Source organism: Panthera tigris, chromosome C1 (genome assembly GCF_018350195.1).
Source record: "Panthera tigris isolate Pti1 chromosome C1, P.tigris_Pti1_mat1.1, whole genome shotgun sequence".
NCBI classification, from domain to species: Eukaryota; Metazoa; Chordata; class Mammalia; order Carnivora; family Felidae; genus Panthera; species Panthera tigris.
The window spans coordinates 193,212,619-193,237,661 of record NC_056667.1 but is presented as its reverse complement, the minus strand read 5'-3'; the positions used below and the strand labels follow the sequence as shown (position 1 = coordinate 193,237,661).

Genomic DNA, 25,043 nt, shown 5'->3' with positions numbered 1-25,043 from the left:
CTTGGTTAGAAGAGAGCTAGGAGCTAGATGGAGCAGGAGACTAGTTCTGAAGGCATCTATTGGTTGTTGGTGTTTCATGGAAGAGTAAGAAATTTCACTGGACTGTGAGTTGCATATGCTCGTTCGAATTACACATCCAACTGGGACCTGTAAAGAAACCCGAGACTGTAATCCAAGACCAAAGGACAGAATGTATCACTAATAGAGGATGGCACTCATTGTTGACTCAATTTACCCAAGGGAGATATGGTCAATGGGAGGCAGCTAGACAGCCCCATGAGATGTCAGGGATCCTGGGGCATGCTTGCTGTGGCATGGCATAGATCTTGGACCACTGCCATTTTCTTTTCTCTGTGTGTCTTGGGATATATATTCACCATATTTGACTCTGGGACTTCTCTCCTCATTCTGACCATTATTGGTTAAAGTTTCAATGCAAAACCAATTATTTGGCTGGCCAGAGATTTATCCCTTGGGATGTTTGGATCATAAAGAGGAGGAGTTGAGCCCACCAAATTCCTGTCCTAGGGAATTAAGGGGCACAGAGTCTGATTCATGGGCGATGGTTGCTGGGGCTGAGAAATGATAGTGCAACCTGGAGATTTTCAGGTTATACACAAGATGAATAAACATGAGGAGCAGGTCAGGGGACAGAGATGGGTGAGCGGGTGGAGATACAGAAAAAAGCAGAGATGAGACACTATATCCATTCTGATAGGGACCACAGCTTTCTCATTCCTCTGAGGCTCAGCTATTTCCTGGTCTGTCCCTGGTTTCATGAGATTCTGCTGTGTCCCTTGGAGAAACTCTAATTATTTGAACAAGTTTCAGGGAGATTCTTCCAGTAAAAGATTATTGACCAGAGAGGCATAATACTTAATTACTTTAAGTAAAAAATGTACTTATTCATTTAATAATTCAAGACTGCTTATTAAGAGTTAGCCATAAGCCAGGAACTGAGCTAACTTTTGGGGATATGCTGAAGAACAAAACTCCCTTGGTGCTTGCCTTCACGGAGAGTATATCTCACTGGGAGGGACAGATAGCAAGCAAGGAAACAAATGAAAAATCATAGTAAGCACAAATGCCACGAATGATGATTTGCTATGGAAATGATGGGGTATTTAAAACCAAAGAAAATTGGAGCCAGTCTACCAAGATCTCTGGGAAAGAGATCTTCCCAGAAACATGTTTCATGACGAGAGAAGTCCAATTATTTCCCTAAAGATAACCAAGACCTTTGTGCCTCACACATCTTTGACACGTGAGTATGAATGGGAAGACATTCTGGCAGATGAAGTCAAGACCCAGGGTCTGCTCTTGGTCTCAACAATAGTCTCTTCCACAGCTTTGGAAAAACATTAGTCCTGCAGGAAATCAGTTGGCCTCTTGCCACTTTCATTGGCTTTGCAGAATTTACTGATGCTGTGCCCTTTCTTTTTTGGGCATGTATCACTTTTTACATCCCTTTCCTTTCTGTCCGAAAGGAAAAGAAAATTTTTGTTTTATCTACTCCTTTTTTTTCATCGGCAAGCACTAACTCAACATTTACTCTGTCCAAAACATGGCATTGGACAAGAAAGATATATGTAGGAAAGTCAAAGAATTCTTTGGTGAAGGTTATATATATATATATATATATATATATATATATATATATATATATATATGGTTTATAAAAACCTCCTAAGCTTGGAAGTGCACTAAAATAGACTAGCAGGATGTACAGTGACTCTCTGAGCATTGAAATGTAGATTAGCAGATTGATCAGAGTTACATGCGTTACAAAATGTACTAGCTGCCACAAATATATTCTGCCATAAAAACCAATTTAAAAGGAAACAGGAATGAAATATCAATTGCTCATAAAGTTCAATTTTAATCAGAATCACTGCTTTTATTCTTGATTTACTGCCTACTCTGTTTTCATTTTGACCCTAGAAATGTGGGCATTGTTCAATAACGTGACAGATTCAGCACAGGAAATGGAAACATCAGGAGGGAACAAAAAAGAGCTTGCACAGGAGGCTGGCATTTTGAAAATAAAATGTTTATCACAGCAGACTCAATATATTTTTTTTCAGCTCTTCACCTGCATTACTAATTTAAATATGTTAAGATTAGAGGACACCTAACTCCTGCTTTACATTCTCTTCCTCTTTCCCAAAATGTGAGCATCATCTAAGGTTCGTAAGACTCTTCTGCTTCAGGCCAGCATCCTTGTCGGGCCTGAGGTAAAGGGCACTCATGAACTAGAGAGCCCACTCGGCCATTTAGTATTTGTTGTCTCTGTGCTGTAGGAGAAGAACTCTAGTACATACCACATGGGATACAAAGTGTGTAAGACTGCCAATTTTCCAGAACTTTCTAATTAAGTGGCAGAGGAGAAATGGGGATATAAAGAGCCCCATTTTGTAGGCAGAGTGATCTTTTTGTTTTTTTAATTTTTTAAAATTTATTTTGAGAGAGACAGAGTGAGAGGGGTGGGCAGAGAGAGAGGGAGGGAGAGGATCCCAAGCAGGCTCCACACGGTCAGTGCTGAGCCCAACACAGGGCTTGAACCCATGAACCATGAGATCATGACCTGAGCCAAAACCAAGAGTCAGACGCCTAACTGACTGAGCCACCCAGGTGCCCCAGGAAGAGTGATCTTATAATCCTCAGAGCCTGATGCTACGCATGGAATAAAGACTAAAGTCCTTCCCAGAGCCTGAGTGGCCCCATGTTGTCTGATCTGCCTGTGCTGCATGCACGAAAGTCCCCTGTGTTCCAGCCACGGTCCTTTGTACTCCTCTTCTCTCAGGTTGGAAAATTCCATATTCAGTTAATATTCATGCATCCTTCAGTCAAAGCTCACTCATTACTCTTATTTCCCTTAACAAGTTCAAAGTCTTGTTCATAAGCTGTCTCAGCACAGTGTGTTTCTTTTTCCTTGCACTTACTGCTGTTGCAGTTTTATAGCAATTTGAGATGTTTATTTGATTAATGTTTGTCTTTCCAACTAGACTGTGTGTATCATATGAAGACAGGGGCCATATTGCTTTTGCCCATTATTACACGCAGCACATAAAATGGACCCAGCATGTCCATAGGTTCTTTAAAAATTTGAAGGTACACTTGGATGGATGGATGGATGGATGGATGAATTAATGAATGAATAATTGAATGAAAAATGAGAAAAGCACAAGTAAAATGCCATTGTAACTTAAAGAAAGGAGGGAATGAAAATAACATTAATTATCCACCATCGTACGCCCTGTGGTTAACTCTAGGAAGATCATAAATGATTTCAAGGAGGCGGTGGAATTTGAATTGGATCTTGAAGGATGTTTGAGTTTGGCCACATATGTATTACAGGTGAAGATACAGTTGGAGCAGTAAGAAATCTCAAAGTGTGTATGATGAACTGTGAACATTGATTTACGTTAGTATATTTTTGCAATGTCCAACATACATGGTTTTCTCCTAAAACTAGGGGAGTTTTTATATGAAGGAGAACTTAATCTAAATAAAAATTCATATACATAACTATGTACATACATACAGATACAAATATATGTATAGGTGTATATTTTTCTTTTTATAACATCATTAACAGTTTATGTAGTTACCCACATTGATCTAGTCCCCCCATGATCTTCCCTCAGAGTATGTGTAGTTTGAATACCATGAAATACAATAGAGTCTAGTAAAAAAAGCTCCAGAGCTTTTTCTGATATTCCATATTTCTGATATTCCATATTTCTAAATTAAAGTGTAGCTGAATATGTTATAGATGTGAGCTGAGACAATCCCATCCTTCTGAGCCTCAACTTTTTCATCTGTAAAATAGGGAGAACAGCATCTCCTGCACAAGGTTTGTAAGAATCAAAAAGCACTCTATCAATGATATATACCTGCATTATAGCCTCACATATATGTTTTGAAAAAAAATACTGGAATATCACATCCCAGAAGGCAAATAGCACACTTATAAGATGTATGAAATACAGATTTTTTTTCTCTAGGATCTTTTGTATTACCCCAAATTTCTTCAGTGAAGTGTAAAATAATTTAAAAAATTCCTTTGCAAAAATTCCTTTGCATTACAAAGTGCTACATGCATGACCCAACTGTGAATTTTTTGTTATTGCTCATATTCTCTAGTTGTTTGATTTATATTTTATTACCATCCCCCACTCCACCAAATCTGGTTTGCAAACTCCTTAGCAGAAAGATCCTGTGCTCCTACTTATTTATTTTTTATTTCTTCCAGAATATCTGGTCTCATATTGTGCCAATAGCAGGTGCACAATGAATGCTCACTGAAATGAATAGGTATTATACCAAAACCTCTTTGTAAAACCACTTGTGAGGAGCAGCTGCTGGGGCAGCCAGAGGCACTCAGTCAGGCATCTTGGCCATCACGCCTGTTCAGGGGCAGGTGGGTGACTCGGGGCCTTCCCGGCAGGGGCACGGCAGCCCTGATCACTGTCTTCATCTTCTGCCAGCTCAGCTGCTCAGTGTACTTGTCAGGAAAGTGCAGCTCAATGTTTAGAAAACATTGTAATAGTTTCTTAAAGGAATTTCCTGTAGTCTGATTTGACCTAGATTACTCAATTATTTATCTGCAAATAGTTGGACCATTTATTACTTATTTCTTAATATATAACTGTATCAGTTTCCTGTTAACTGCTGCAACAAATCACTACAAACTTCATGGCATAAAACAATAAATATTTATTATCTTACGGTTCTCGAGGTCAGATCTAAAATGGATTGGCAGGGCTGTGTTCTTTCTGGAGGCTCTAGGGAATCATCCATTTCTTTGTCTTTTCTGGCTTCTAGAGGCTGCCCCGTTCTGTGGCTCATGGCCCTGCATCACTCTGACCTCTGCTTCTGTTGTCACACCTCCTTTTCTGACTCTGACTCTCTTATCTCCTTTTTTCACTTATAAAGACCCTTATGATGACAATGAATCCACCTGGGTATTCAGGATAATTTCCCCCATTAAAAGATTCCTAGTTTATTCACATTGGCAAAATTGTTTTGCCACATAAGGTAACTTATTCATAGGTTCTAGAAACTAGAATGCAGACATCCTTGGGGGTCATTATTCTATCACCATAATGTACCCATCACCACCACTCATACAAGTTCATATGTGTTCACAGAAGTAAAACAAAACCTGGGAAAAGATTCCATGTTGGCTCATAGACATGAACACTAAGCACTTGTCTTTTCTCGCTCATCTTCTGTCTTTGTTGAAAATCACACAGGTCTGTAACCTGGTTTATACAACTGCCGTGGTCTGACATTTGTATTTCCAGAGAAAAGATTGCAGGACATCATTTTCCCTACAATAGGCATATTCTCAGGTGACCATTCACTCACCTCTTTCTGTCTCTTGCCCCGGAGAGCCACATTGCTGATGTTGTTACTCTCCCGGAGGGAGTCCACAGTGTCTCCATAGAGCAGCTTGATGGCCCTGACCAGCCGGGCACAGGAGCGGCTGTGGTGCAGGTAGCAGTGAGGGTGGCAGTAGTCAACATGGGTGCAGATGAAGCTTTGCTGATTGCACAGCAAGATCATGACCTGGAACACAGACATCACTCAGACTCAACCAGGAAATCGGGGTCGAAACCACAGTCATTTACCAATTCCCACGAGAAAGCAAAGAGTTACAAGCCTTTATGCACTTGGCTTCTTTGATTTCTCCATTCACACTTGATAGAAAGATCTTTTCGAAACAATAAAAGGTTAAGTGATATTGAAAAACCAATTATTGTGGAGTGTATGATTTCCAAATATTTTCAAATGAAGATTCTAAACTTGAAACACACTAGTTTTTCAGCTCTTATGTTGTGGACGGAGCCAGATTAAAGGGTATAAACTTGTGAGAAATTTTGTGCCAAAGGATTTGGCTGGCCTTTGACAGCTGTGGGATGTCTTTAACTCCAGCCTGCCAATGTGGAATTGAAAACACTTCTGCATCTTCCACCTTGGCCTATAACCTTCAACTGAGCCTGAACCTGACTATAGAGCTTCATTTCTTCTCTCTATAAATTAATTTTTCTTTCGCTTTTGGGCTATTCTAGCTCTTGCGCCTTGATCTGGCTTAAATCCTCACATCACCTGGACTTCCCAAGTAGGGTTCCAGAAAAGAACTCAGTTGTTTTAAAGGATATGGTTATTTTAAGATAAGGAACGAAGGCCTCTGAGTTTGTAACTTCTTAAGTTGCCTTTCTAAAAAGGCAATAGCATTCCTACGTGCACAAGGCTAGTCAAATATGCATAGAGTAAACTTCCGAATGCTTCTATCCTTCATAAAACCAGTTCCCACCCCAACACCTAACCTGTGAGAGACCATGTGCCATATGGGTTGGAGAACATTAAAAGTCCATATGGACAAGGCCAATCAAACCTACCAGGTAGGGCTGCCACACATTTCCTCAGGAATGAGCGGCCCTGCTTACTCAAACTCAGATAACAATATCTCACATTCCTCAAAGTTAAAAAAAAAAAATAGGTGTTGCCTGAACAGAATATCCAGATTTCTCTCGAGATTCACTTAACATTCCTGATATTCCTGTTTATACTGGTACAAAGCAGGGCACATATAAGAATTGTAAGGTTTCCCTTGTTATTCTCAAATCTGGCTGTTAAAGAGAAATACCAAGAAATTCAAGCAACAACAATAAAAACCAAATAAACAAACACACAAATGGACTTTTGCTTAGGAGATTCTGATTCAGTATAGAATTTCTAGGAGGTGACCTAGAAATCTGTAGTTTGAAAATTATGCTCAGGGATGTCTTTTTGATAGATATATTTCTAAGGTAGTCCCCAAGGATCCCACCTTCTGGCATTAGTGCCTTTGTGAAACCTCCTCCTGTGGAGTATGGGCTGGCCCAGTGACTTGCTTCTAACCAACAGAATGTAGCAAAGAGGATCAGATGTTACTTCTGTAATTAGATTGTGTAAAATAGTGACTTGTCTCTTGTTACCAGACTCTCCTTTACTGGCTTTGACAAAGCAAGTTGCCATGTTGGAAAGGTTCATATGGCAAGGAATGAGGCTGGTCTTTGGCCAACAGCCAGGTGGGAACTGCGGCCTTCAATCAAACAGTCCTTTAGTAACTGAAATTCCACCAACAATCGTGTGGGCTTGGAAACAAACTCTTTCCCAGTGAAGCCTTCAGATAAGACCCCACTCATGGCCAATACTTTGATTGCAATCTTGTGAGAGAGCATGAAGCAGAGGACCCAGCTAAACTGTGCCAGGATTCCTGGCCCATAGAAACTATAAGCTAATAAATGTGTGTTGTTTAACACACACACACACATATTAACACATATATTTGAATATATATATTTGAATGCCTGAGATTGCATTTAATACAATGAGGCAGTCAGGACCTGGAAGGCAAGATGTGGAAAGGGCATTTACTGAGGTGAGCACAATATGGGCACATGCCACATTTTCCTTCAGGCATAAGTGGCCAAGAAGCCAGGCAAAGCTTTAGGCAATTTCACAAGAGCTGGGAGATAAAAACTGGAGTTCAGAATTGCCAAAAGGAAGAAGAATTGAGTGGACAAGATCCTGTAGAGAAGGTAGACTTGGTGCTGGGTGACTATTTTCCTTCTAGGCATTTGTTGATTGAATAGCTAAGAAGCCAAGCAGGAACCAGCTGACAAGCAGTATGGAGATTTTAGCAGTGTCACTGTAATAGGGAAGCAAAGTTGGAGTTTCTGACCCATCAAGCCCGGAGTTAGTTATAGGACACACACCAGACTCACACTGGAATACTTGATACTAGGAGGTATGTGTTGGAGAGTGGGGTAAGGGGGAGAGCACTACTACAAGTCAAGTCCACTTAGTCCTTGATTGCACTCAGGTGATCTTTGCTGCCTGTCAAAGTATAGGGTGAATCCTCTCTGGAGGGAGATAGCATCATCTGGAACCTCTATAATTCTATAGCTTTTTTAAATTAATAAACTTTATTTTAAAGCAGTTTTAGGTCCACAGCAATAAATTTAGCAGAATGTACAGAGAGTTCCCAAACACCTGCTGCCTCTACACATGCAGAGTGGACTTCATGATCAACATCTTCCACCAGGCTGAATGTTTAATATAATCAATGAATCTACACTGACACATCACTATCATCCAAAGTGCTTAGTTTACATTAAGATTCACTCTTGGTGTTGTACATTCTGTGGGTTTTGACAGATCTATAATGGCATGTATCTATCACTGTGCTTCTATAATTTTTCACCCACCATAACTGGCAAACTGGCAGTCAATGAAATCACTAGGCATATTAAGGAACAGACCAAGAGAAGACAGTACATTCACATATTGGAGTTATCAGTCATGGACTTCAAGTGTGCATGATTCAAATAAAAATTAAAAATATTTTAACTGAATGATAATGAGCATATGATACATTGAATCTTGCATGATAGAGTTAAAGCTGTTCCTAAGGAACATTTATAGTTTTAAATGACTATTTAGTGAAGTGGTTGGAGATCAATTATCTAAGTATCTATATCAAGAAGCTAAGGGATGAAAACACGTTAACCTGAAAGAAAGTAGAAGGAAATAGTAAATAGGAGGAATTAGTGAAACACAACTCAGACATTCCCCAAATGACAAAACCAAAAGCTGATTTTCTGGTTAATAAAACTGACATACTTCTGGCAAGACTGAAAAAAGGGCTGGGGGTAGGAAAGAGAGAGAGAGAGAGAAAGAAAAAGAAAGAAAGAAAGAAAGAAAGAAAGAAAGAAAGAAAGAAAGAAAAGGTATAACCTACCAACATTAGAAACAATAAAGTTACATCATTGTAGATCCTATAGAATTTAAAAGGACTTTAAGAAAATATTATAAAAACCTTTCTAATAAATGTAAATATTTGGATTAAATTAACAAATTCCTAGGGGAAAAAAAAGTGCCCAAACTGCTCCCAGAAGAAATAAAAAATCATACTATGTAAGTTGAATTTGTAATTAAAAACCTTCCCACAAAAAAATGTTTAGATCTAAGTTTGTACTTAAAGAAGAAATAACACTGGTCTAACACAAATACTTCACAGAAAACTAAAAGCATTACTGAAGGAAATTTAAGAGGTAGGACATAAATTGAGAGATAGACCACTTTATATAGAAGATTCACGGAGTAAATATTTCAATTCCTCAATTTTAAATGATTTTTATATTCAATATAAGGCTGTTTTGAAAGCTTTTTAATATAAATTAATAGGTGATTTTAAATGGAAATGACTATAGCCAAGAATAGAACAAGCCATCTTGAGGAAGAACAAAGGTGCAAGATTTACCCTTATATGAACCAAACAAACCATAAAATGACAGGGTATGTGACATATAAAGCCAATTACATGCATTTCAAAAACAGACAGAACTAGTCTATGGTGACAGAAGTTAGGCTGGTGGTTACTATTAGGGGAGGGGGGTGACTGGTAGAGGGCATGTTTAGAGCTTCTAGAGTGGGACCATGTTCTTGACCTGCTGGTGGTTACACAGATAGTCACTTTGTGAAAATTTATTGAGCTGCACACATAGGTTTTCTATGCTTTTCAACATGTACATTGGACTTCACTAAAGAGTTTACTTTAAAAACAGCTGCCTCAGAGAGTCTTGAAAATTAGGTTCTGGGGATCACTTGCAAACATTTCTGGGGCTCAGCCAGTTGTGATGGCACAGCACTGCAAACTGAGGAGCGTCATGTACCGGCCAGCCCTTATCTGACTCTACCAGGAAGTCAGATTAAAATCACAGAAGGTACAGTCCATATAAGATCACTGACAGTGCAGGAAGTTTCCCACCAGTTGTGGATCTGATGCTATGCTTCCTTACCTTTCTCATTCTTTCTCATGGCCAGCTCAAACCTTGAACTCTCTAATCCATGCCCAAAGCTTTCTTGAAATCCACCCCCCCCCGCCTATGACCTCTGAAGAAACCTTTGAGGTGTGACCTTTATTATCTTAAATTCTCCATGTCCTGGTTTACAGTTAGATCTATACAGACACAAGACTGACACCATAACCTTGCTCACAGCATCTGTGGTAACCTGTATCAAACTGATGGTGATGCCTGCGGTACCCAGGCTGTCTTGGTCACCAGCCTGGTCTGGTCCCTCGGGATTTTCCCTGACTTACGTTGACCTACAAGCCAGCCATAACAAAGAACCTTCGGTTTTTGTTAAACTTAAAATGGAACACAGTCCAATAGAATACCAACCCTAGTGAGAATTCAGAGGTTCCTATGGTTTTTCTTGGAAGTTAAATTAGATTGATAGTTTTAGTGTACTCTTTTGTCCTCACTCCATAGATCTTTCTCAATACCAAAGGAAATTGATCTCAGGTCTGTCTCTGAGATTCCTACTTACGTGAAGCCATGACATGCTCCTGTGGTAATTTTCCTCTGTGCCAGCAGTACTCATTCCCTCTGGCTCGATGCTGGGCTCACTTGCACTCCAAGGACTCCCTTCTTCAAAAGAAAAATGCCAAGAAAGGTTATATTGTTCAGTCTCTATGGAGAGCATGTTGGTATGGTAGAGTTGTCCATGCTTTTGAATCCTAGGGCAGACTACCGTGGCCCAGTGGGTTAACAGGGCATAGCCTTGACTTTAGTGGAGGAATGTTAATAGGAGCTGTTCCCTTCACCACCAGCTGAATAGGCAATTGCAAAGACATTTATGATCTCTGTTGTGATGGCTTCCATTTTGAGACATGGGAGCAGGGAAGAAACAGAGTCAAGTCCTTGAATTGCTGAGATGAGCAAGCTATTGGTTGAGTGTGCCCAAATCCATTCCAGACTGCCCAGACCTTGCAGGTGTAGTTACAGAGGGACACCAAGCAACCTGCAGTGGCCATATAGCGTGCTGCTGTCTCCTCTGCTGCTGTGACTACGTCTAGTGCCACTGCTCTTGGTACCACCTGGCTTTGCTGTTGCAGCTACTTCAAAAATGGACGGTGCCTCAAAAAAACTAAGGGAATTTGTAAGCCATTGTGGCCAATCATGGGTAATCCTTTTGTCCAAACTCTTCTCTGTGGAAAAATATGGAGACATTTCTCAGGAATTCACTACATAGTAGACCACACAAGAAAGCTTCGCCCTCAAATCTAAAAGCTTTTCTGGGTCATTTCTATGATGAAACCATGCCGCTAGCCTGCCTGTTTTGATCCAGCTGGTCAGGCTAAGTCAATGAATTCAAGTATTAATTGAAATATTTTTCCCCCAAAACTAATTGATGACATTCTTACAACCTCAGACCCGTAACAAAAGAAGTCACAGGTTTGTTTTTTTTTCTATTGTCTCCTTAAAAAAAATAAGCCAAATCTTAACTAATGCATAAATTAGCTATCTTCAAAGGTGAGGGTGGATAGGTATAGAGACAATTCCTATTTAGACTCTCTTTAATTAGATACACTCAGCTTCTATTTCAGTAGACTTGATCGACAATTCATCCACATATCCTGACTGACTTCTGAAACAACTTGCCTAGAAAGGGGAACTTTCTGTTTTGCTTCTCACGGGACTGAATGGCAAAGAAAATGTGCTTTAACTTTTACCTGATAGCTAAATTCCAGGCAGCTGGTGAGTCTTATCTGCATACTTGCTCACTCTTTTCTTGTTAGTAAGATGATCGTCAGGCTCATTGGACTCGCACATTTTGGAGTTCAAAAGTCTCTTTGGATCCTACAGTGACAAACTTCATCTCTAGTCCTTTGATTGTATTCAGAGCTCATGCTCATACTTTACAATCATCCCTTAGTTTATCTTTAAAATGTCCCCTCAGAGTAGGCGAGGGGGGCATAGAATTATTCCCACTGCACAGTTGGAGAAAACAAATCCCTGAGATGCTGACTTGCTGAAGGTCACTCACTGTCAGGTCTAGACAGTCTTTCCCCTGTGATATATAATCTGAGATATATATATATATATATTTTTTTTCTGTGAAATAGACGCTTTAACATACAGAAGAACTTTAGCTAGCTGCCCCCAAAGGATTTTCTACATTTTGCTTTCAAGGTCCTGATCAGAACGGAAGTGCAAACATCTGGATTTCAAAAATCTGTCCTGCCATTAAAGTGTTTTCTTTCCCTAACGTATACTGTATATCCTCACTGCTCAAACTGTGGTTCCTGAACCAGCAGCATTAGCTTCACCAGAAAACTTGTCAACGGTTCCTACCCAAGACCTGCTGAATTAGAATCTGCATTTTAACAAGCCTTGCAGGTGACCCGTGTGCACGTTAAGGTTCGAGCAGCCCTGCTCTAAAGGGTGGCATGGTTTTCAGACTGAATGAGTGGTCTAGCCTGTGGCTCTGCTCTTCAGCTCCTGATGTGTAAGAAAACGGGCTTCAACTATTTCAGGATTTGGGCCCTGTCTTCCTACCCCCCACGTCCCTGCGCACCCCACTCCTCTATGTTACCTAGGTCAGTGACAGTGTCCCTGCTCTGGGACAGCTGCAGCTCCTGAGCCTCGGACTCTGAGTCCTGCCGTGATAACTTGCTGCTCTTTAAGCTGCCGACTCGGCGAATGCTGGACAAGGAACCCCCCTTCTTCACCTGGAAACTGCGGGTTCCTTTAATCTGGAGCAGGCGGGAACCTCCTATCCTGATCTTCCTGCTGGGAACTGTATTAAAAGAATAAAATAGGGCTTTTTCCCCCTTAGTTTTCCCCAGCCAGTGTTAGATCCAAGCTCTCCCCAACTTGTCCCTGAACAGCGTCCTCTCTTTCGGCCGGGATGAGCAGCATGTCTGCACGAGGAGCTCCTCCCAAGCCCCAGCCGGGTCAGGCAGCTTTGTTAGGCAGCCAGGAGGCTGGGTCCACCGGGAAGGGCTGGTGCAGCTTCTTTCTTGGGCACATAGCTCATCAGTGCTGGGAACAACCTGCTGTCTTTCTGGCCCAGGGTTCACAAGCATGAGTGCGCCCTTGTAGCAGCATTATCTAGGACTGTTAGCACATTTACAGAACATCATTCCTTGATTCGATAGAACCGCAAACCATTGGTTTTTGTTTTTCTTTTGAAATGGGGCTTGCAGAGTTATGTGAGTTATGCAAACCCCTTCATGTAAACCCCTTCATTTTGGAATACCTCATTAAGAAATAAAAACAAGAGGCGCTTCTCTCTCCAACAGTCAGCAGCGGGTTCCGCTCAGCTCCTCAGCAAAGGCACTAAAGGATCTGTTTTCACTGGTGTGCTTTGGGTGAACATGAGTGTGAAATAGTTCCATTTTCAATGCACCTAGTGATGTCATAGCATCCTTCCTTCAGTCAAAAGGCTGGGTGGGATGTGAGTCCAAATGATGCAACACCCTGAGCCAACCTTACAGTCTATATGTACCAAGAAGAACATGCATTATTCATCTTTAGTGTTCTGGAAAAAACAGTCATCGGTGAGGAAAATAAAAGGGTAAAAGAAACACGTTTAAACTTGAAACCTACTTTTTTTTTTTTTTTTTTTTTACAAAAGCATCCTTATTTCCCATACTCATATACAGTCCTACTTCCTTTTCCTTCGGAGTTCTGGTGTTGTCACACATTGATTTTAAAAGGGCAGGATAAAAAAAGTTTTCAAAGCTTAGTCATTATCAGGAAGGGGCCATTATTTTTGTAAGAAGATTTCCTATGAATTATTTAAGGCATAGGTATTATTTCTTAAACGTTCCAATCAGGAAGGTTGCATTTTAGTCTTGGGTTCTAACTCTCAGGAGAGTATGTGACCATGATCGAGCTTGTACAGCTCTACAAAATGGTAATTAAATGTATACTTTCAGTGCCAAAAATGGAGCCTATAAGAATTTCTGTTGAATAATGTGCAGTGTTTAATCTCTGACTTAATCTTGCGATTGAGAAAGACTAAAACCATCACCACTGAGCTGGCAAAGGCCTCGTGGAGTGCCCTGAACACATCTGGATAGAATCTTACATCTGGATAGAAACTCTTGCTGTGCAGTTGATTAAATTCCACAAAGACTATGGACTATAAGTCTCCTTTTTAATTATAGCACAAAATTCATCCACTGCATTTTTTAATATTATTTTTAGGCTTAATTGAGGCTTTAATGACCTACCTGAAATACATCTGAAATAGAATATTTCATCTGAAATAGAATATTTTAATGACTACTAATACAATTTCATACCAAGGTAGATTAGGAAGGAGAAAACAGGCTTAGAGAGATTTTTCTTTCTTCTTTTTTTTTTTTTCTTTTTTATAGAGACACTGTCTTGCGTTCTATGATTTCATGATACCTTTAACTGTACAAATTTGGGAAAGTAACCCCAAATTAATGTGACCTGAACAAAATTCAATTTTGAGAACCTATTCTATACTACCAAAGATAATCGGATATATCCTGTAGCAGAAAAAAATTAGCACTCAGAATTATGGCATGGATTATTTACAAAGGACACAGTAGTTAGAATTCAGATTTGATTTTGGTACCTGAAAATCTTTAGTAGAGCTTGTACAGCATTGAGTCTTAGCCTTTACTTCCATGAGAACATGAACTAGTGGGAAAGTGAAACAAATACATCTAAATTGGATAAAACCTCTTTTCCCCTTTTCTCTCATCTCACATTAAATCCACGAGCAAGTCCTGCTAGCTTCACACTTAGAATTTCCTAGGATTTTGAAAGCCCCATTATCTATTCCCTGGACTATTGTAACTGCCTCACTGTTCTGGCTTACATCCCCTCCCACAGCTTGACTCATCTTTTAAATACATAAATCGTAAATACACATATTATATCACTTTCCTAGTCAAAACCTGCCGACAACACTCAGACACACTTATACAAAATTAAATTTCTAACCATATCTACATATCCAATTTATATGCCCTTTGCCTAACCCCATTTCCTGCCACTCTTCTACTCTTTCTATAGTCTTCTACTTCAACTCTTTCTGTTGCAACCATGTTGGTCTTTTTGTCCTTCTTCAAATGTTCCACATTCCTTCCTGCATCAGAGCCTGGCTCTCACTGTTTTGTCTGCTCAGAAGACTCCTGCCTCAGCGCTTTGCATGACTGGCTCCTTCACATCATACAGGTCTCTGCTCAATGCCACTTTCGGGGTCCTTCTCTGACTACACTCCTTCCCACTCCAGGTCACTACCAATTCTCTGACCTTCATTTGTTTTCCTTGATACCATTTATCATTACTTGAAAGTCTAGTATCTTATGTTATTCCCTGTTATTTAGCTGTTTGCTAATATAAACTGAAATACATGTGGGACATTTTTCCTGTTGGTTGCCGTATTCTGGGACCCTGGAATCGTGCCTGGCATACACCAGGTGTTCAGTAGATGATTGTTGAGTAATTAGACACATCGTGGTGTCTGTATTTTGGAATACCAGTCTTCGTTTGTATTTGGAATGTGGGTAAAACGATGGGACAGACCTTGCTTGGGGATTTTAGGCAGACATTTTAGTTTGAGGATTGTTTCACATTTGTTTTCCCTGGTAGAATCTGAATTGTCCTCAAGTTGTTTACTTCAAGAACAACATTTTTAGCTTTTATAAAAACAGATGGCATGAAATTTTAAATAAACTTTTAATAATATCATTTAGCAGAGTACTTATGACTTTAGCATCTGCTATCAACTTGTCAAAGGATTAAGGAATACTTAGGAATCTTCAAGATTTTGCCAGCCAGTAAAGGACGTTTTATGAATATGTTCTCATTTTATTTATAGTTTCAGTTTTCTGCTCACTTCTTAAACAACATTCATATATTAACGTAGTCATTCCATGAGGAGAAAAAACACTAAGCATTTGCGGTTTTGAACATCAAAGGAAATTTACATAAATGATAAACATGAAATTAAAGTGTTCTTAAAAATTAATCTGATATTTTATTTTTTAAAATGGCGTGGAATTTATTCTGTTCAAGTTTAACCATGTCCATATTAGGAATATTTATTTCAGCTACTTTAAGTAATAATTAGCATAATAACTTTGAATAGGCAAAATAAAATCCCCTTGGGATATCTTTAAAAATGTAAGTTTTTCATCATATGCAGTTAACATTATCTGAAAAAGTAACAGTAGAAAAATATATTGAGTTGATACTCCTTCATGCTCAAAAATTGCTAAGACTTGGCTAGTAAACGCTTGGTTGACCATAAATTCAATACAATATAGTTATTATTTGCATTTGAAAAGTGTCATGACAACAATCTGATCTTAAAATATTAAAATTTTTTTCCAGTGTATATCAATTTCTTAGAAAATTTTAAAGATTTTCTGTTTTCTCTATCCAGGGCTATTCCTTCCTAGATTCCTTCATTCCTTCAGTTATCCAACATTTATTGGGTCATTGTCTTTAGGATACCAGAAAATACATAAATGCATAAAATCGTGTTTGACTCTTAACAAATGTACTGATATTCTTTTAATTGAAATTCATTAGAAAAACGCAATGAAGGGTGGTGGAGTTTAAGAAATACCCCCCCCCCAAAAAAAGAAAAAAGAAGTAGCAAAATCAGAGACGTTAACAGTTTAAGGATCTCTTGAAAGCAACTTAAAACTTGGTAATCTTTAGCTTATATTTAGAATTTTCTGCGGTTCTAGTCTGTACACTCATTATATTAATAAAACCTACCACAGTGACAACAATTATTTATCCTATACCAAATCTAGGTACCAGGTACTACGTTTATGCTTTGCTCGTATTGTCTCATTTAAAGCTTTCAATATCACAATGTGGTAGGTGTTAATAACCTAATTTTACAGAGCAGAAAACTGTGGCTTAGAAGGTCAGTAACTTGGACAAGGTCATACAGCTGGTTGTTACATTTTACCATTTGAAGTGCATATTTTCACATTTTCATATATCAGAAATTGATATTTGTGTTACAGTTGAGGCCATCTTAAGATAACTAGTGCCAGGTAGCTGTTGTGACACATTTGCTATTGCTTATGTCCATGTGAGCATCTAAAGCACCAGCAACAAGATGTACAGAATGGGTGCCAGAGTGTCTTTTAACACCAGGGAGTCAAACGGTAGTTGGGTGACGGAGTGCATGCGGTGGTAAGTCAGATGTGCTTGGCAACATTCTTGAAGGAGGTATTGAGTATGAGGGTAGGCTAGTTTCGTACAAACCCATGTTGGCTCAAGTACCTAGCACCAACAGCTTTACTTCCTTTACAGATCTATTTAATGGTGTGTTATTAATATTCTAATGACACAGAGGACATTGTCATATAGAGAAAACATGGACACTGACAATTCTGAGTTGCAAAGTGATTAAGAAATTTGAACCTGGAATTGAAGATTGTTTAGAAAGACTTTAAACCATTTATTCTATTTATACTTTCCGTTTTCTTTGGCTGCACAAGAATGATATATATTAATAATAAAATTTGATATCTAATTAAGTCTGAAAGTCCTCTTTCTTTAAGAATTAAATGATAAGAAAGTATTGCATAAGGGCTGAATTGGAAGTATTGTTTCTTCCTTATTGGTACGTGAAATAATGGTTCATCTGATGACTACCTGGTGGCATCGGTAGGGATATGGAGAGTTGCTGAGCCGGAATTACAATCGGAACTTCTCCGACTGTCGAGTCCAGCTGCTAACTAGCGTGGTTTCCTACCTCATTAAGTGGACACAGTACTGTATGAAGCCAACAGTTTTGGACTTGGGGTGCACAATTCTGTGGTTTAGACCCCAGGCCAAATATCCTATGAGAAACACTGAAACAGGAAAAAAATTCTTGCTTTCCATACCTTTCTTCTCCTCAGCACCTGCATCTGATTTGAGGGTGTGGCTACTACTGTGGAGGGAATCTTTTGAGTCTTCATTTTCATCCAGGACCCCAGCAAAGCTGATCTTCCTCTCATATCTGTGCCGGTCCAACTCAGGATCCAAACGAAGTCTGCAGCTCTCTAAGTCCTGCAATGTTAGTGAGGAGTACATGAATGCTGGAATCTCCTCAGCGCTGCATTGGTCTTGTGGTAAACCTCCCTCCATTTTGAATTGCACATAGCTGAATTTGCACAGAGCCAAATTCTTCTTTATCTAATGCCAATTTCAGGTTGTGGCCAATAAACATATTTCTTGAATTAAAAAAAAACTTCTCTAACTCATAGTTTTCCCCTTTTCTTCATACTTTATCTTCAAAAAGCACAGACCTTGTTCCAAATCTGGAATTAGCTTGCTCCCCTTCTAACACTTTGTCCACAGTTTAGCCTACACCTTTGGCATTCATGTGTTAATTAAATGATTATGCACTGAGTGTACTAAATATGAACGTATTATGTACTGGGGGATAAATAAGAAATGGTTCTTGCCCTAAACGAACTCAAAATCCTGAGACAGAGACTCAGAAGGGAAACAAAAGATAAATTCCTAGACTGAGAGAGTGAGTAGGAACTTAGAAATCAGATTTGGAGGCAGAATAATGGACCCCCACATATGTCTATGCCTTAACCCTTGGAAGAGGTAAATATGTTACCTTACATTGCAATAGGAACTTTGTGCATGCTGATTTAGGTTAGAGATCTTGAGATGGGAAATTATCCTGAATTAGCTAAGTGGGCTTGGCCTAATCACACAAATCCTTAAAAGCAGAAAGCTTTTCCAGACTGTGGTCAAAGGAGAATATAACTATGGAAGAAGAGTGAGAGAGATGCCAAATTACTGGCTTTGAAGATGGAAAAAAGGACCATGAGCCAAGCAATGTGAGTTGCCCAAGAAGATGGAAAAAAGGCAAGGAAAGAGTCTTCTCTAGAGTCCCAGAAAAGAGTGCAGCTTTCCTAACACCTTGACTCTAGCCCAGTAAGACCTGTGTGAGTCTTCTGATTTCTAGAAATGTAAGATACAATGTTTACACGTTTTTAAGTAGCTAAATTTCTACAGAAATAGAAAATGAATAAAGAGGTGATGTTGGAGTTTTGTCCTGAGGACTTAAAGTTGGCTCAGCAAACAAATGGAAAAAGGCATTTCAGGCTTAAGAAATCTCATATGTGAGGGCCGGAGTCTCAAAATACTATCAGGCATTAGAGATATTTCTCACTCTCTTCTAGAAGGACCTCAGGATTAGAGGGGTTCCATGACTAGCTTCTTGTGAACAGAGTGAGCCGGTAACCTAAAGTAAGCCTTGGGGAGGGAAAATATTTTGTAGGAGCTTGGTCAATGAGGACTCCATTTGAAAATTTGACCTGTTCTGTGAATGGAGACTTATTCAACCAGAAGACCATAGTTAATTGTTAGCTGTAAAACACTCTTGGAGGAGTTGATAAAGGAAAACTATATAAAATGCTAATTTTGTTTCTATAGAGCATTTTTCCCCCAAACACGATGTAAGTTCTCAGATTCAACTAGATATGGAAAACAAAAAAATTAAAAAAAAAAACTAGTTTGCACCAAAATTAAAATCTAATGCTTTTAATTGTTATTAATACATGAAACTTTAGACTCCACATGTTGTTTCTTCTTTTCCTTTTGATTAAGAACAGAAGTTACATTTCGGTACCTAGAAAATTACATCACATCTAGAAAAATAAAGGAACTACATAGAATCTATTTAGCATTGTCAAAAAATATTCTAAGAATATAATTGGTTCCCTGAAATTAATCCCTTTTAGAAAACAAGTAGAAAACCTAATATATTTTCAATTTTGTTAAGCCAAACTTAATTAGATAAATTTCTTACTTGGGACAAAAACTAATGTAAAAACTCTGATTCTCAAAAGCAGTTCCAATTTCTTCTTTTATCCATTTGTCAAAATCCCATCTATCTTTCAAAGCTACATTCAAATGTGACCTCTTATAGAACTGTTCTTCAGGTCTTTCCAGCCCCTTCTATGGCCAACCATGGCCCTTCTGCCCCCTTTTCATGGCCACTCTTTGTGGCCGGGAAATAATTTTTTATATGTTGGTTCTCCTGTTTCGATATAATTACCTCTGTAACCTCCCTATTCCCTTTCCTGTAACTATCGCACCACCTTGTTCATAGTCTTATTCTCAATAAACATCCATCAGTTAGCCTTGGTATATGTGAATTGTGTTTTGCTTCTGATTTTTTAACTTTAGGAACATTTGGAATCCAGCAGTATATTTTTCATAACCCAATTTGTTAAATTCCATCAGCACATTTGGCATAGCCTCTAGCAAAATCTTGCATAAAAGCATCCAATATGTTGCTTTCTCTAATGAATGAGTGTAGACAAGAGACTTCCTTACTGTTTTTTACTTTATGATGGTGGACTCATCTATCCATTGGAGGAGAATTACTTGTTTTAATTCATGTTGCTTGCCCAGTGGTTATTGGTTTCACTAATTCAGTTGGTAAACATTTGAATAGACCAGCAGTTTTACAAACAAAATTCTCTATTCAAAAATGATTTCTTTATTGTTCTCAATATTGTTTGAAAATTAATATTTAGAAAAAATTTGATTATTATGCTATTTTGATTATAAATCTTGTAACAAAGCTATTTTTTCTTTTTCTTTTTTAAAAACATTATTTGTTAGTATGGCTTATGAAACAATGAGTAAAAATGCTACCAGAAGCTCTTAAAAAAACAAAAAAAAACCCATTATTTAAGTTGTATCTAGGGATCTGAGAAAAAATTAAGTTGGTAAAAACGTATTTTAATAATTTTTAAAAGCTTTTGATGTCATTTTGCCTTTTCTTTCACCTCTATGCCCCCACCAATCCAGTAGGTGGCTTCCTGGGATTTCCTGACCCTCTCCAAGAAACAACTGTGGATAAGCTAATTAACTTTTATTTTAATTATTTGTACTTCAGATTCTTTTGATTACTCTCCCAACAATTTGGGTATAACTAGGACTTCTTCAAACAGATATTTTGCACGAAAATCCCATCCATCTTAGAAAGGGTCTTATGGGGCGCCTGGGTGGCTCAGTCTGTTAAGCGTCCGACTTCGGCTCAGGTCATGATCTCGAGGTTCATGAGTTCAAGCCCCGCGTGGGGCTCTGTGCTGACAGCTCAGAGCCTGGAGGCTGTTTCTGATTCTGTGTCTCCCTCTCTCTCTCTGACCCTCCCCCGTTCATGCTCTGTCTCTCTCTGTCTCAAAAATAAATAAACGTTTAAAAAAAAAGAAAGGGTCTTATGGCAATTTCTGACAAAAAGACTTTTTTTCTTTTTTCTTTATTTCTTTTTCCTTTTTTTTAACTTGCTTTATTTTTAATTTTTTTAAATTTTACATCCAAATTAGTTAGCAGATAATGCAACAATGATTTCAGGAGTAGATTCCTTAGTGTCCCTTACCCATTTAGCCCATCCCCCCTCCCACAACCCCTCAGTTTGTTCTCCATATTTATGAGTCTCTTCTGTTTTGCTCCCCTCTCTGTTTTTATATTATTTTTGTTTCCCCTCCGTTATGTTCATCTGTTTTGTCTCTTAAAGTTTTCATATGAGTGAAGTCATATGATTTTTGTCTTTCTCTGACTGACTAATTTCACTTAGCATAATACCCTTCAGTCCCATCCACATAGTTGCAAATGGCAAGATTTCATTCTTTTTGATTGCCGGGTAATACTCCATTGTATATATATACCACATCTTCTTTATCCATTCATCCATGGATGGACATTTGGGCTCTTTCCATACTTTGGCTATTGTTGATAGTGCTGCTATAAACATGGAGGTGCATGTGTCCCTTCGAAACAGCGCTCCTGTATCCCTTGGAAAAATGCCCAGTAGTGCAATTGCTGGGTTGTAGGGTAGTTCTATTTTTAGTTTTTTGAGGAACCTCCATCCTGTTTTCCAGAGTGGCTGCACCAGCTTGTGTTCCCAGAAAAAACTTTTTTTCTTGATAGAAAGTTTATGCCCCTGATTTTCTTCCATTCTCAAGCTTCAGATTCTAGAATATCCATAGCATCTCATCTGATTATTTTACTACCTTATACTTTTATTATTTCATATATTAGGGTGGTTGTTTTTTTTTTTACTATTATTAAAAATGTTACTGAATTAAAAAAAATTCTGGGGGCGCCTGGGTGGCGCAGTTGGTTAAGCGTCCGACTTCAGCCAGGTCACGATCTCGCGGTCCGTGAGTTCGAGCCCCGCGTCAGGCTCTGGGCTGATGGCTCGGAGCCTGGAGCCTGTTTCCGATTCTGTGTCTCCCTCTCTCTCTGACCCTCCCCCGTTCATGCTCTGTCTCTCTCTGTCCCAAAAATAAATAAAAAACGTTGAAAAAAAAATTAAAAAAAAAAAAATTCTGAAGATCCATAAATACTCTTGCCAGAGGCATTTTGCTAAAATAATATTTTAATTTTATTTAATAATTTAATTTTAATTAATAATTTAATTTTTAACAGCTTCTGTGTTGGTAAAACAGTTTTATCATACTGGTTTCCTTATAGTAGGTTGGAAAGTAACTTGAAGGGTGTTTTTTCTTTTTGTTTACCATCAACTATTGTTAGATTAAACAGGAGAAAAATCTTCTTGCCATTTATTTTATAAAGGTCACATCTCAACATAATACATAAATCTACATTTGACAATGAAAGTCCTAGTGTATTGAATAAAAGATCCCTGAGACCTTGTTCAGGGTGATATAGCAGTGAAAACCTTCCTCTCATTGACTGAATGACCAAAGGATCATTTAGCTTAATTTCTTGCCATTTTCTACTAGTCTGCCAGTTGGTTATACAATAATTTTTAACAGATCTGGTTGATTTTTTAAAAATGAAACTTGTTATAATGACAAGGGACATTAAACTATAGCTTTGTGGAGTTGAAAGGGAGAACAAAAATAACTGAGTCAGACTTTAAGATTCTTATTTTCAAAAATCACAATGGATCTAAATGGGGAGCAATAAAAATTTGAAAAATGAAAAGTAGATGTACCACCATGCTTTTATGAAGGCTTCAGTATAATTAGAATGTTGAAAAAATAACACTAGTAGAGGCCTTACAGATCACATATTTCATCCCACTTGGCTTCAAACACATGTGCTGGCCTTGATTTGATTTTATAGAGTAGTCTCAATATAATAGTCGAGGTGACATTCAGAAAATTAAAGGCCCAGGTTAATAGGAAATGAAATCAGGGCAGTAAACGTCCCTTTCTGACATTCAGATAATGTAGTTTTGCAGTCCAGTGCTGGTATGTTTCTGTTGAAAACATACCTTTTACCCATAAATGTTTCCAATGTAAAAATATCCATTTTATGTTTCCGAGTGTGAGGAAACAGGTCTTCCAGACATTGGAGAACCAGAGGTAGAGGCAGTGCTCAGGGATAATAGCATGGATTCTTTTGTTTTCTCCCAGGGATTGGGGTATGGCCTTGTTCATGCCGAGTCTGGTCAAAAAAGCAGGACTGCTGGTGGAGTGTAAAATTGGCTAAAGTAGAAGCACATGGATCATGTAACAATTTTTCTGGTAGAGTAGTCTAAGTCTTGTGTAAAAAAAAAAATAAATAAGAGAATTTGTCTGGTTTCTCAGCTCTGGCTGGGCGGTGCCTGTAATAAAAGAACCACTGGAAACTTGGTGCCTATTAGAGGATTAAGAGCCAAGGAAAATCGGCTCTGACGTGTGCCCATCTCAATACTCTGTGAAGACTCCTGGTCCTTGCAGAGTGTTGGTATACTCTGCTAAACGAATCAGGCTCCAGCGGTACAGGAGTATGATGTGTGTGCATGTGTGTGCATGTGGGTATGCGTGTGCACGCGTGCTTGTGTGTGTGTGTGTGTGTGTGTGTGTGTGTACAGTCTTCTTCTGCCCATCCAGATCCATAAGAAGTACTGTAGTAATAAAAGTGTATGTTTAGAGATGTCTACGTGCTAAATACTTAAATAAAATTTTTTCCCCATAACTTAAATGAGAAAACTCATTGGAAGCACATTTCTATAAGGATTTATGAGCAGTTAGATTTTTATGACAGAAAGATTCTGCCAGTGATTTCTGGAGAATGCTGGTCATAAAACTCCTCATAGTTTGCAGAGTAAAGGAACTTAAAGGCTTGTGAAAGAAGATTCAAAATGAAGTAAGCATTGCTCAGACAGTCACTCAAAATAGAGGACAGAGGATATTGAGGAAGTAAGTCCTGTGTATGTGTTCTGTTTTAGTCTCCACAACACCATGAAGTTTTTACTTTTGTCAATTGCCATTTGTCAACTGCAACTCCACCACCTCCTGGTACACACCCTTCTCCTTTGGATTAAAATAGAGATAATGTAACACCTGTTAGCTAAATAGCCAATCCTGCAGCAGATAGCTTCAACTCGGCCAGCACCAATCATTACGTCTTTTAAAACAAGTTTTGTAACCTTGTGGCTTTTGCCTTTATAAGCCCACTCACGATTCCAGTTTGGAGCACACATTCCATTTCCGTAGACCCTGTGTCTTCGAGATGCAGTCTCTAAGACCTCAAAGGAATGCTTTTGTTGCTTTATAGCCTCTTCTTGTATTAGACATTGCCAGCATAACTGACAGCGATCAGTACAATGTTGGACCCAGTGGTGTTATCTTCAGTGATTTCAAGGTCAATTTCAGAGTTATTACTCTTATTTTTTGCAATATAAAATAAGATTTCTTTCTTTTTATATATGAAAATCCCTTGGTTGAATTTTTAAGTTATATGATACATTTGGCCATTGAGCATTTGAGGAAATTGTGGTTACTCAAAACCTAGCCACATGTCTGGCCTCTCCAAGTAACCTGATTATTAACACACATGCTTGACTTACCACCAGAGGCTCAGTGCGTGGTCTGGGCAGGCAAGAAAAGGTTTCTCGAAGGAAGGTGGTAATCTCCAGGAGAAGCTGGCACGCCGCCATCTTCAAGGCAAAGGGGCAGCCACATTTAGAGGGGTTCACAGTACCTATGGAATGAAAGAGTTCCTTCCTAAATAAACGAATCAATAAAACATACACAGAGGCACGGTTTGATGGACAAAGCTACACATGTGTAAAATCAAATTGCAAATGAGAATGTCACCTATACATGTCCAAAATGAAATTGCATATGAGAATGTTACCTATACATGTTCAATTTACCTATTCCTTTTAGCACGATCTATGCATTACCATATACCTCTCTCTTCCTCCATTTTGTA

General features: G+C 38.7%; 1 protein-coding gene across 3 annotated transcripts in view; it reads right to left on the bottom strand.

The window, feature by feature from the left end:
• The window catches only part of UNC80 (unc-80 homolog, NALCN channel complex subunit), a 223,592-nt gene that overhangs the window by 96,923 nt on the left and 101,626 nt on the right, over positions 1-25,043 (bottom strand). For 2 of the 3 annotated variants that reach the window (XM_007086070.3, XM_007086071.3), the window contains exons 25-28: positions 24,676-24,809; positions 17,741-17,906; positions 10,387-10,487; positions 5,374-5,574 (exon numbers count right to left, since the gene is read on the bottom strand). In XM_007086070.3, the coding sequence (XP_007086132.2) occupies positions 5,374-5,574; positions 10,387-10,487; positions 17,741-17,906; positions 24,676-24,809 (602 nt within the window). Of the gene's footprint in view, positions 1-5,373; positions 5,575-10,386; positions 10,488-12,435; positions 12,640-17,740; positions 17,907-24,675; positions 24,810-25,043 lie in introns of all 3 variants that reach the window. The other variant, XM_042997540.1, reaches the window with a different exon arrangement.